The 13,987-nt window shown below is 43.2% G+C and overlaps 1 protein-coding gene across 4 annotated transcripts in view; it reads right to left on the bottom strand.

Moving 5' to 3' along the window:
- RBFOX1 (RNA binding fox-1 homolog 1) overlaps positions 1–13,592 on the bottom strand; it is a 335,551-nt gene extending 321,959 nt beyond the window's left edge. For all 4 annotated transcript variants that reach the window (XM_080942246.1, XM_080942245.1, XM_080942247.1 and 1 more), the window contains exon 1: positions 13,333–13,592. In XM_080942246.1, coding sequence (XP_080798372.1) covers positions 13,333–13,419 — 87 coding nt within the window. In that variant the 5' untranslated portion in view covers positions 13,420–13,592. The remainder of the gene's footprint in view (positions 1–13,332) is intronic.
- Positions 13,593–13,987: the final 395 nt, after the last annotated feature.

Here is a 13,987-nt window from a genome sequence, read left to right as displayed (position 1 = left end):
TTCTGTTTTCTGCTGAAAGATAGAGGTTTGACTGCATGTGATCTTGTAGAGCCCCAACATAGAGCTAAGAAACCCATGACATGGAGATTGTCATCAAACTTCCATCATGTCCTTCCCCAGGAATGTACAAGGTTCCTTCGTGTGAGCATCTCTAGGTTTTTACAGCCAGACAGTAAATGAAATGGACTTGTAGCTAGTCGAGTTCCTGCTATGGTTTAGACAGACGAAAATCCTGATTGTTCTGTTCTGCCGTACTCTCAGGCCAGAGGTTTCTCACTGTCCCTAGGTGGCTCCATCATATGCAGCTCTAGTCACTCACAACAGATAAGGTAGGCAGCCGTGATGCCGAGGAACAGCACCTGAGGTGATGGGAAATGGGCTCAGTGTCTGCTGGGTCCCGACACTGATTCTGGGCCCTCTGGCAAGCTACAGCAAGCATCTCCACTAAGTCACAATGGGTAGCATCTGGCAAATGAAACAGCAGGTGTGAAACAAAATCCAACTACTAGCCCTGGGCCCACCCAGACTTCTAGAAGTTGCTACAAGCAAAATGGAAAGCTGCTTTGAGAAGTGAGAGCCAGATTTAGGAAGACACTAACTGGTTGCTCATCATGCACGTCCCTCCCATGTTCCACTAAAACCTCCCAGAAAGCATGTGTCTCCAGGTTTTCTCTTCTCATCAGAACAAAAGCACATGGCTGTGGAAGGGAGGAAGACACAGCTTGCAGGCCGTCTGAAGTCCCTGGAGTAACTGACATGTTTGATAGGTTGCCTGTGTTTGGAAGGAAAGCAGAAGGTGGATCTCCAGTAGGATTAGACACTGATCACTGAAAACACAGTCTTGGAAACCGAGCTACAAAGGACCCCTTTCCCAGATGTCTCCTCCTGGCTCTTGTCCTGGTGTGAGCCTTCCCAAAGGAACTTGACTTCCACTGAGGAACCAGCCCTCTTAACAGGAACCTGCAGGACTTGAGGAGGAAACTGATGAGATAGGACAGCAGCATAGAAGGGTGTCTGCTCAAAGTGGCTTGTGCTGGGTACAGACACAGCCACTTCCCTGTAGAGGATGGTGACCATGGTGACACCGCCACCTTTACTCTAGAATTTCAGAGAGCACAGGCCAGCCCACTCCATACTGAGAAAGCTAGTCAGTTTAGTTGGCTGTCCTCTTTCTCTCTCTTAAAAAATATTTACATCTTAGTTTGTCTAATTTTTGAGGCAAGGTCTTCCAGGTAGCCATGGCTTTCATCTGGCTTGGAACTTGTGATCTTCCTACCCTAGTTGGCTGAGTGCTGGGCTTATAAGCACTACCACAGTGCTTGGCTTCCTTTTCCTCTTTCTAGGAGGGTTCAAAACAGAAGGAGTATTTCAGAGAAAGCTCTAAATGAAGTAAGTAGCAGCAGGATCCGCAACAGCAGAAATAAGAATAATGGGCATTTTATATTACATATAAATTATATGTTACCTTTATCCATTACATGCTAATGTTAATAAATAAATTAATAATGATCTAAGGTGTATTACATCATATATATCTTGTATAGTGATTACAGATTAGCACATGTGCGTAGAAAATAGAAATAACAATTATGGGTAATTATTTGTACTCTTTTCTCAGACAGTCTGTACATGTTAGTATTCTTTATTGGTCAAGAATAACTGATATTATAGAGAACAATGTAGAAGCTGAGGCATATATATATATATATATATATATATATATATATATATATATATATATGCTCATTGTAGGTAAGAGGAACTACAGAGCAGGGGGGCTTTGGAACTTTCCAATGAAAGGCAAAGCTTATCTTCAGCCAGAAAGCCTGGCTCTCGATTGTGCTCAGGGACAGCACACAGCACAAGCTGCCACATGGTGAAGATGTATAGCCAGTGCCATCAGACCATAAGTTAAGAGTCACCCAGGTGGATGGGTTTGCAGTGCACTTAGCAATATGCTTGGAAATCCAGTTTGAGTCTGGACCAATTGCTACTTCACAGACTACATCCCCTTTAACAACAAATGGGAAAAAGACTGGCCAGCAGAAGAAAGAGTTCAGTTCAAGGTCAAGTTATGTGTACCCAAGGTCACATAGTAAACACTCAATGGCGGAGACTGAAGATGAGGCAGTTGGCCAGTACTCCAGGCCCCACCTCTGCACAATCCTGCCTCTTTTGCCTAACTAAAACACACTGCTTTGATAGATATGGTAGGCAAAAGACCTTATATGTGGCCTGGAACATAGGAGTGCCTGAAATCAAGCCACCACTGTTGATGTAATTACAACTAACTGTGAAAAGCCCCGGGAGGCATTTTTCTCCAAGAAAATGACAGAAGCAGGAATTTATGGTGCCGTCTGCTCCAAGGGCCAATCCTTCCCTCCTCTCTTAAATCTCAACAAAGCCCCTGCATTGTTGATCAACATGTTCCTGAGCCTAGCTTCCCATGAGAAAAGCAGCTACTGGGCTGGGTTCCATTTCAACAATGCAGACGGCCAGGAGTTTGGTGCGGTGCTCACACTGACAAGGCACTTGTCCACACTCGCCTTTCTCAAAGAATAGGAAGCACTTTCATGCAGAGGGACACTGAATATCTCAGGGTTATAGTCTCCCAACCTGACACATGCACACTTATGTACACACACACACACACACACACACACACACACACACACACACACACACACACAGTTTCCCACAAGCTGCCCAGTACCACTCAGCACTTACCCATTCTCCCTGCCACCAGGCACTGACAGATGGGAGCTATGCTCATTATTTAACATTTATTAAGTGCCCACAGTGTGCCAGGAGCTTTACAGAACAGGGCTGTGGGTGGTACCAAAGAGTCTGTCCCCAGAAGGCTGTAGCCACATGGTAGAGATAAAATGGGCTTCTCTCCCCGACCACAAAGGGCACCCTCCACCCATGCTGCCCTGCTCTAGCCTGTTCCACAGGAGCAAGTGAGAAAGGATGTGGTCCCAGTGGGATGGAGACCTGTGACCTCTGCTATGTGCTCCTTGTCTAGATGTCTCAGCTCTCCCAGCTAAAGCTTAGCGATGGGGAGGAGACAGTGGGCTTCATACTTTACAAGTGAACTTACAAGGGTCTTCATCCCACCTAAGACATAGGGTGAAACGCAGGTAAAAGGCCTTCATACTGAATGCATGAAATCTAACAACTGCTCTTGTCATGTTCACTATGATTCTATGTGAAAACCAACGACTAATGTGATTTTCTCTCCAAAAAAAAGAAGAAGAAGAAGAAGAAGAAGAAGAAGAAGAAGAAGAAAAGAAATAAAAAAAAAGGAAAGGAAAAGAAAAGAAAGGGATAAAGAAAAGAAAAAAGAAAAGAGCTAAAGGTCTCTCTTCCCGGCAGAAGGATCAGGAATCCTGGCATCAAGTGGCTTCTGCACCACCTGGACTACAGAAGGTCCTGTCTCCACTCTACCACAGATGTCAGGCTCCTCAGCTGTCCATTCAGCCTTTCTCCAGGGTCCTCTATGATTGATCCCCTAGGGGGTGCAGCTACCTTGAAAGGAACTTGCTTCGACATTAGCAGCCTTGCCTTTCACCCCATCTTCAGCATCTTTATCCACATACATGACAGGACAGACAGTTGGGAAAGCAACAACAAAACAACAGCCAATTTGTCATCCAATGGGATGTTCCCACTGAAACCTGGTATGGCTCAGAAAATTCTCAGGCCACCTGGGAAGGATTTGTGGCCTTGCCCCACTTGCAAGTTAAGATAAGGTGTGATACCCAGTAGCTTTATTGCCAGCTATAATGGACTGAATAGACAATCCTGGGTATGATAGTCATCCTGTCTTCTTAATGCCACCATGACGGTCCTACAAAGCCCTCTGGAAGGGTCACTATTGGACTCTGAATCCCAAAAGTGGTCTTGAAAGACAGTGTACAATGCTATTACTTCCACTGTACAGACAAGAAGGTAGAGGATTATAGAAGTCAATGAGTTTATCCAGGACCACACATATCAGGCCAACCCCACACTTAACTTTTCCCTCTATGACTGTTGCTTTCCTTCTACATTCCCTTTTCTAACTGAGAAGAATTAGCCACTTCCAGTGTAACACTGAAACCGAAGAAGGAGCACATGGTGCCCAAGGGCCACATCTTCAGCAGTGGGTATTGAATTCTGGTTTACTCTGAACTTGGATGCAAGACTGGGCTCAGACGACTCCTCTAGGTGACTCTGTTTCTCATCATTTCCCCATGTCATAAATACTCAAACAGAAACTACAAACACCTATGTTTTCTGGAGTATCAAAATCACTGTTCCTCAGAATGGATGAACAGCTTCCTGGGACTGTCATCGAACCTAACTCCACACCCAGCTGTAGTAAAGATGTCATCTGTCAGTTGGATCTAGGAATCAGAGACCTGAGGAACTTATAGTAAAGTTGTTGTATTTAATTTTCAAATTTTCTACCCATAAGGAGGCTTTCCATGTGACCTCTGAGAACAGATGTTCGTTCCACCCAATCATCTCAGTGTTCGGAGATTAAAGGAAAATCCAATGTGGAACCCATAATCAATAAGCAAACATTTATAAAGGAGCTATATGGAGCCTCTGCCTTCTGCTTTAAAAGCTCAAAGTGCTCCATCTGGAAAGTGCGTATTGCTGAAAACTACAGATCCAACTACCTGGAAAGGCCTGAGCATGGAGTTCCACGTCTGTGGTCACCATATAGGCTCGGCAGCTGATCAAGTGGACAAGCCGGCTCCTTGCCCTCGGGAGTGTATGTGTGCTAGGTCTATCTTTGGATAGGAGAGAAACACAAACAGGGGTAAGTATCCCCATTATAAATCTGCTAGGCAAAATACTTATCAGGAACAACTTTTAAAAGGCAGGCGAAGAGGGTGCCTCATTGCCAAGGGCTCAGATTGCTGTACTCAAAGCATCAACTAGAAAGTCACAGGTCTCCCAGCTCTGCCTGGACTGCGTCAACATATACCAAGCATATTTCCTTACATAGCAGGCCTTTGAAATGACCCACATGACAGATGGCTGCTCCAAAAACACATCCCTTTTATAGGACAGATATTAATCACAAAGATTGACAGAGTTCTTTTAATAATTTAATTTTTCAAAAATATACTTCGATGAAGCACGGCACGGTAAGCCAGTGGCATCTGAAACTGCCTCAGTATGATGGAAGGTCTACAGTATTTCAGAGTCTACCACTAAAATGTTGTGTGTTGCTTCCTGACCTTAGAGAGTTCCTTCTGTAGTTAGGAATGGAATAGGATGTATAGTTGAGAATATCACATATAGGGGCTAGGAAGGTAGTGCGGTTAATAAACCGTCTGTTGCATAAGGACGAGAGCACCAATTTAGATCCCTAACACCCACACAAAATCTGGCAAAACAATGCACAGCTCTAGTGCCAGGCTCGAGGTCGAGTTACGGTGAAAGGTGAAACCATAAAGCTCATTGGTTAGCAGCTTAGCTGAACTGATGGGCTCCAGGTTCAATGAGAGACCCTGTGTCAAAAAAGCAAGATAGAGATTGTCCAAGTGAGACACCTGAAGTTAGCCTATAGCCTACAAAGACATATGCACTTGTATATACATATGTTATTACTTATGTCTTAGTATATTACTATGTTAGCTGTATATCTCTGCGAAAATACTATATATTGGCTTTTTCATGGTTAATATAAATAGTAAGAGTGGCATGTTCTAAGATGCTCATTTTGGCTCAATTACTATGGTGGTGGCTATCTAAGGTTTTGTCTGACTTCCCTTTATGATGAGGTTCTCATCTATGAAAAAGTGGAAGTGGCCCCAGATTCACTTTCATCATTCCAGGGGAAAAGAGTGTGGGTAAAAGAGCTATATCTGGCCATTAACAGAGAAGCTGGTGGCTTAGAAAGATGGAACAAGTTCCTGATTTATATGTGCTACTTAGTCTCCAGATCACAACCTGACTTCTTTATCCTGGGGCATAGTGGGTCCTGTGAAGGGAGAGAGGACATGCTCAAGCACAAGAGCTTTCATTATTGTTCTCATTGGTCAAGAAAATTTGGGCTTTACTCATCTAGCACCCGTTAATTTAATAGGTCCCTAACTGGCCCTGTATTCCCAGGTCACTCAGCTCAGGTTTGGGTGAGCCAGACTCTAGCATCAGTCAAGGATGCTGAACCCTGGACTTTCTGCTGAGACAGTTGGGGAAGAAACCCTCTAATATGAGGAAGCATACAGGTTTAGTCATGTTGCCAATCAACTTTGACACCATGTGGCAATGACATGCCTTCATATTGACTATCCAACTTTGCAACCCATACATTGCCCTGAAGACAATGTTTCTACCACTTACCTCAGTGTCTTCTTATTAAGGAAGACAGAAGAGAGGTGACCTTTGTGAACAGGAGAGAGACTGTTTTTCTGTTATCTGTGCTCCTGGATCTAAATGGGCCTGAAGTTTACAAGCCCAAAAACCATTCTCTGAAACCAGTAAGATTTAGATTTTTGTTTCTTACTTGTAAGAGTACTATTCAGTACACACACTGTCCATTCTTCTCTCTAGAATACTAGATAGATAGATAGATAGATAGATAGATAGATTAATAGATAGATAGATACAATCATATATGATTAAGATACAATACTTCCCATATAATCTACACTCCTTATACTTCATCTATGAATCCTCATCACCCACTCTTAGTTCTAGGTCTCACTCATTACAAATCATCAACAAATAATTGCTGTATTAAAAGCACGAGAGAACTTTGAAAGTTAGCTCTTCCAGGTTTGATGCAATAGCTGAGAAAAACTGAAGCATGTTGAAGTTAACTGACAAGCTCAAGGCCAGAGGCTTAGTATATGCCAAAGTTAATTTATCAACCTGGACCCTGCTTGACTCTAAATTCTCCTTGCCACCTCTCTTACTGTTTAATTTAGTTCACTGTTGACATGGCCTCATTGGCAGTACAGAAAAGTCACTTAGTGACTAAGATGGAGTGGCCACAAAGTAAATGGCACCTCCAGCATTTATATCAGGTGTCCTTTCTCATGTCTTTCCCAATCAACAGACTTCCTAAACAGGCAGAACACAACATGGGGGCCGAAATACCACTGAGAATGGAAAATGGGTATGGCAGACACTAAATTAACAGAGTTGTTTCTAAATCCAATCAGAAACAAATGCAAATATCTTCCAGGACCTCCACCTATTTATTTGCATTTCTAGAGGGTAGGCTCCCTTCTGACCATGTTAAAAATTCAACAGTTCCATTTCCTAGTAGCACCACAGAAAGGATGCAGAGTTCTTGTAAAACTCTCTGCCAACACAAGGAGGCTGACTTCTGCTTCAAAATACATGGAGCCTAGGGTTGGTGTGCACAACAGAGAGACGTGACTTAGCAGATTTTTCAAGCTGGGGAGTAGAAGTGTAAGAAGACACTTAGCCTTTGGGGATAATTCTGAAGTTGCAATGAAAATAATGTTATGGCAGCAATATCCACAATACTAACAAGAGTTAAAGCCTTAGGAAGGTTGTCAACCACTGTTCATGAGACTCCCTGGGTGAGGCTCCTCCCAGCTCCTTTGGCTGACATGTTGCCCTTTTGGAATTGGAATGCCATCACATTTCACTGAGCAAGTAAGATGGCAAAAATACCGAGGAGACTCTCTCAGCTGGCAAATTCTCTGGAGAGTGCCAACTGCTGTTTACTCAGATTCAGTCCCACACTGGTCATTGGAACTGTCCACTTAACAAGCATGTCTCCAATGCATGTTTCTGTTTATTGCTGAATCTCCCAGTAGAAGAGAAGGTGCTCCCTCAGCAAACCCAGTCTAAATCTGGACTCCACCACAGGTATTCTTTGGGACTTCAGTATTTTTATTCCCAGTTTCTGGGTTTCATGTTCTCCACATACAAAAGGTGAATTAAAATATAAGGTAGTGATTCCCAAACTGAGAACTCTGGAGTCACCTGATATTCATAACTTGCATTTTTGTTTTGTGCCATTCTTTTTTGTTTGTTCTCAGAAAGGTATTCTATAGGAAACACTGATTATGTTAAACATTCAGCAGAGTCTGGGGCAACACTCTGACACTGAACTCATAAACATTCCCCCTGCCAGGACATGAATAGTCATGAAGACAGGGATAATGCATAAATAGTTGTTTGTTGGCCATTTTTGGTCAAGTTTCATTCCTGGGTGAGGTTTGGTCTCAGGCCTTAAATTTTTTGGTTTCAAATTTTTTTTTTTTTTTTTTTTTTTTTTTGAAATTGAGACTAGGTATTGGTTGGTGAACAAATACTCCTCATTAAAAAGTTAAGTCACTAATACATCTAAGACATTAGCTCTGGACATGCTTCCTTCTGCCGTCCTTATGGTGGACGAATGATCTACTGTTTCTTCCACTGGACCGTGAATGAACAAGTTGATGGTGATGATGCCCTTTTTGCCTTTTAGGTGCTCTTCTAAAGCTTGACAAAAGTGGGTTTACAGGGTCTGTAGATGAAGACACCTGGGAAGATTCCTAAATCTGTTCACTACTCTTTCCCTAGCAAAGGATACTTTCTTGTAGTGCATAAAATCTTAGCAGGATTGCTAAGTAATCTGTTCATTTGTTTTGGTAGCCAGACAGATATTCAGAGCCTTGGAGGCTATTGCAGATGGATCTTTCCTTTCTGTTACTCAGGTAGCTCTATAAATGGAAGCCCTCCTAGGGATTTAAATTACCATATGAAAATCTGGAGGTATGTAGAATTCCTTGAGGCTTGTTAAATAAAAGTTGCTTCTTCCTGAGCCAAGTAGAATCTAAGTTTCTACCTTTGGGTGGAGACCTGGGGACTTAAAGCATTATGTTCTATCTTCATTTTGTTTGTAAAACTCAAGCCAAGTGGGCCTGTCAATCATCTGACCAGGAGCCCACCCCACCTACCAAAAGTAGATTTAAGAAGAAGCAGAGTGATTATTTTTTAATAAGTTAATGTCCTTATCCCCTACAGATTGTATCAGATACCCAGAAAAGAGTAACTTTTCACCTTTTCTTTGGACAACCAGCCAAAGCCTAAGCAAGCTTTCCCTAATACTCTGGGATTCTTCATGGATTCTCCGAGGGCCCGAACTCACTCCACTCCACTCCACCCTATCCTGTTGCTAGGCAGCTGCTTGCTGTCCCAGTTTCTGAACATGGTAACTTCCAAGGTAACTTTCAACTCAAAAGGTAGGGTTTTAGTTTTTCCTTTGCATCTCTTTCCAGCCAGTCCCTCCTCAGATTCAGTTTACCTGTCCTCTTGTTTTACTTTCAAACTCTGTTAAACATTGTCCTGGAGATTCCTTCTGAGTCCCTTTTTAAACTGTTTCATTAATAAGACTAAGAACTCAAGAAGAAAAACCTTAGTTTCTATGGTACCATTTTTTCTTTAGAGAGTTGATTTTCTGCTCTCACAGATAACCAATATTGTATAGTGGCATACAACCATCAGATGGGCTTCAAGCACTCTCCACCCCCTCTTCCCTCCCTGCCACTCTGGTTAGAGTCATCCCTTCTGTTTAGTCCATGCTGTATGCTTGTATGTACATGCATGTGTTTAACCTCAAGCCCTGGGACAAATGATGAGGTGCCTATTTATCATACCAGAGCAAACCTGGCCACCAGGTTCTCCCAGCATCCCACAGTCCCTTCCTTAACAGTGACAAGGTATGGCTAGCATACCCTCTCCTCTATGCTAAACTCTCCAGCCCAATGGCTGGGCTGCCACTCCTCCTGAGGCTCTTCCTTATATAATCCAGCCATTTTGGTCCCTACCCTTTTTATAACTTTGTCTCTTGGCTGCTTCACTTTGTTCCTCTATTCCTCCCCTCCCCCACCTCTATGGCTCAGGATCATGTCCACTCTGGACTCTCCCAGATGTTTTTGCCTCTGGCTATTCTCTCCCTTTTATCTACAATAAACTTTCTTTTTTACTATTCTTTAGGACCAGACATGTTCTTCCTTTTTATTTCTTTTTTTTAAATTCAGTATGCATATATCACTTTATGTATGCATATACATATGGATACATATAATCTAGGATGCACAAGAGAGAGAAAGCCTATCTGTCTTTCTGATTCTGCTGTATCTTGTTTAATCTGATAATCTTCAGTTTTATCTCTTTTTCTGAAGATGATGTCATTTCAGAAGCCATCCTCTTTGAGGCCTATAGGGACCTCAGAAGAGTCACTCTGTAGAGGAGGAAGGCTGCTTTAGTCACATGTGCAGGCAGATATGTACATCAGCGTCGTAGATCTATGCTTGCTCCATAAAGCTGAGAAGCACTGTACTCAAATGCTAAGCAAACACCCAAATGAGTTATGAAGCCACGGTTCTGACTCCATCATTTGTCACTGTATGAACGCCGCTCATGGCTTAAGTAAATTTGGTTGCTGGCACCTGGAATCAAGAATGACTTTGCCAATGGACTTGACTTCTTACAACAACAGAAGCTCAGCCAACCCTGTGATGAACCAAGATGGCCCTTGGAACACAGGACTAAAGAGATGTCCCAAGGAAGATGCCAAGGAAGATATGCCCCTGTACTGAGGGTGGAAGGGCCTAGTCTGCACAGTGTGCTCAGTATCATGTTTTTTTTTTCCTGCTTCCTTTGGACTTCTTACTACCTGTGAAACAATGCAACCTGGTTTAGCCTAAATTTCTACAACCACTGCATGATTTTTTTATGTAGTTAGAGGAAAACAAAGGAAACAAACAGCTCCACTTGTCCTATTCATCTACATACTCGATAAGCTTAGACATAACATAATGGATGCATGGGATACACTATGACAGACACTGGCTTTCCTGAGAAATGCAAAGTAGGGATGAAAATCCCATGTTGACTATGGGGCTGACATCAAAGAAGAAGCCGTGCAAAGGACCTAATTAGATGTGCATCTATAAGCACGGACTGTAGCATGAGCCAGGTACTCTCCTAAAACTTAACAAAATGCAAATTACTTTTTCTTTAACTGCCCCCAGACTGGACCATGGTGGTCCTAATTGGTGTCCCAGAGACCAACTCAAAAAGGAATATCTTTGGCCACAGAACTGTTGGTTTGTCGAGTTTGGAAAGACTGTAAAGTTGTGAACAATTCAGTCGCCGGTGGCCCTTGTATATAACCAGGGATGCTATTCCCAAATATCCAGGCATAAGCGATCCCGGCAAGGATGGGTCCACAGTCTTGTTGTTTTGTTGTCCTGCTAACATCACTAAGTTGCTAAAGAAATCTGAATCCTGGCAGAAGGGCTTTTATTCTTGACTTGGGATGAAGCTCCCCAAGGTTAAGTGCCAAGGTAGCTAGAGCAGGAAGTGCAAGGGGCTGCTAGGATCCTACCCCTTTCTATCCCAAGGCATCCTTTCCTTATGAACAGAACTGCAATGGGAAGGGCTTAGTTTCTTTGAGCCAAATAGTGCAGCTTCCACAAAGCAGCAAGAAGGCTAGCGCCTTCATGAGCACAGCCTGGCAGTATGCTCTGTGTGCAGGAGAGGGGAAGGGTGGAGTGGATCCCAGCAGCTCATCAGAGACTCCTCACTGACACACTCAAAAGGACTTGTAGGTCACTAGTTCAGAAGTTTTCTTTTGGGGAACAAATGAAAAGGAACATTTAGGTTAACATTTGCAAGTCAAACAACTTGTTCCATTCCAAACTAACCAGTTTTGTTTCTTGAACATTCTGCCATAGAGGAAGAAATAGTGCCTTCCCGGCCTCTCAGTTGGCTCTGGCGTCTTCTCATCTATCACTGGGGTAATACGTTCAGAGTGGCATTTTGTAATGACAGAAACATCCCAGCAAATCGATAGTTATTTAATTCCCAACAAGCTCTCGAGTCCATTAAACCTGATTACATTCACCCATTTCTGTGGGTGCCGTTATTCTCCAGCACCAGCACTTAATCTATAACAGGAACTTGTGAGAACTTTCAAAAGCAATTTCAGCATCAATCAGCACGGAGTGAAATGAGCGATTTGCTTGTAATTATTTATTGGATAGGGCAGCACAGGGGCCAACAGAACTCCAGCCTTTGACCTTCACCCCAAATTTCCAACGGATGCAAAAAGCAATGTTAACTCTGCTTCACCTTCAAGTCCTAAGTTTCCTGTCACCATCTGGCCACGAAGTCTTTCCCTTGTTTTCAGGACCATTTTCTGCCTGGACTATGTACCTATAACAGAAGCTGAGCAACAGCATCCGTTCAGGGTAATTGGCAGTTCTCGTGCTATCTGTACTGACGGCTAGATAGATTCCACCACCCAGCTTCTCACAGTTAATAAAAGGTCACAGTCACAGAACAAGAAGAATATTTGTTCAGGATCCTCCGCAGAAGTAGTCCTTCATGAATCCGAGTTTCGGTAGAACTCTCAAACAGAGAATGCTGGGAGGAGGTGGGGCTACCAGAGAAAAGCTAACGTGTTGTCCTGCACATATTTAATTTTTCCTTTCCCACAGAAAGGGGATTTAGGATTTATTACATTACGCGGGGTTGGTTATTTCTAAAGAACAGCAACAAATAGCCACTCGCTTCTGCCAATGATCCACTTCTATCACAAGTGGCTGTTGGCTTTCCAGAGCACTGCAGGCAAACACCCAGAAGCAAGGGGTCTGAGTGACAGCCAGGTGGTACAATAGGCAAAGAAACAGCTCCCAATTTCTCGCTAACACATGAACCTCTCGGCACAGAGAATAATAGTCTTCCTTAGCAGTCAAAACAACAGGCGTCCCAACTTCTTTCTGCCATGGGATTTTCAGAACAAACTCTGAGGTTCCTAAGAAAATCATTCCCACTCAGTGTTCTCTCTTGTTTGTGGGGCACCTCTCAGATTCAGAAGAGGGAGCTTCTTTGTAAACAGACAACCTGTGTGGGGTGCTCTCCACAGCACTCTATGTTCCCCGCCCTTCTGGTTCCGGGGTTAAAGCCTTTAAGCAAGCCACATCATGATAAGTTACTGAGCCTCATGATCTGCTTTGGGAAACCCAGTCCCTCAGAAAGCTGGGGAAGAGAGCAAATCTTTTGCCCCCTGGTCAATCTCCCGAAGCAGAGGCATGAATGTTAAACAGCACCCAGATCAATACAAGCAAATACAGCTCAACTACACCATTTATTCATCCATGAGAGATGTCAATAGCCAGATTAAGGTGATCCATCTTTTTGATTTCCTACTGTCTTTCCTTTGACTACATGAGGGCTTTTTTTTTTTTTTTTTTTCCTCTTCCTGTATTAAAAGTGTTTGCTTTCTCAACCATAAAAATTCCAATTATTCCTCAGAGCATTCTGGAGTTAAGTTGCTTGCTGGCCAAAGCCATGAATTACCTGCATCAGTCCCGGGAAGTAGGGGGCAGCAGGCACAATCATGGGTACGCCATAAGAATGCAGAAGAACTCCTTGCGACGCCAGCATGCTTTGAATGGAGGCTTTATTCCCTCCAAGGCTGAACACATCAATAGAGAGTTAGAGGGGGAAAGAAATCTATAGACCCAACTTCTTCTCAACTACAAAGCCGAGAGCCAAATCGCTTCTGTCAGGAGCCAAGTGCTCATCCACAGGCGGCGGAGAGGGGAAAGGAAAGAAAATCCTGCATCAGCAACTCTTAATGTGAAAGTTTTCTTCCCAGACAAGGAAGGGACGCGGCAGCTGCAGGGTCGGAGCTACGAAAATGGAAGGAGCTATTTTGGGAGCAGCTCGCCCAACATGACTAACCAAATACTCTTCATTAATTTAGTTCTCAGACCGAGGGAGATGGAGTGACAGGGAATAAGGGGAAAAGAGAAGGCATTTGTCCTGGGGAAATGACTAAATTGCAAGGGGCTGGGTCTATGTAAGATTTTTTAGAGAGAATAAGGAATATAAATGTGTAAGCTTTTATAACAATCAATTGCAACTTAGAGAACTTAAATCTTTACCCTCATAAACTGTCACCAGGGCCTATATTTAAGTTCTAAACTGCAGCTGATTGTTTTGTAAACTC

Source organism: Micromys minutus (genome assembly GCF_963924665.1).
Source record: "Micromys minutus genome assembly, chromosome: 31".
Taxonomy (NCBI): Eukaryota; Metazoa; Chordata; class Mammalia; order Rodentia; family Muridae; genus Micromys; species Micromys minutus.
Note: the sequence above shows the minus strand (reverse complement) of the source record. Positions and strands in the feature narration are given on the sequence as shown.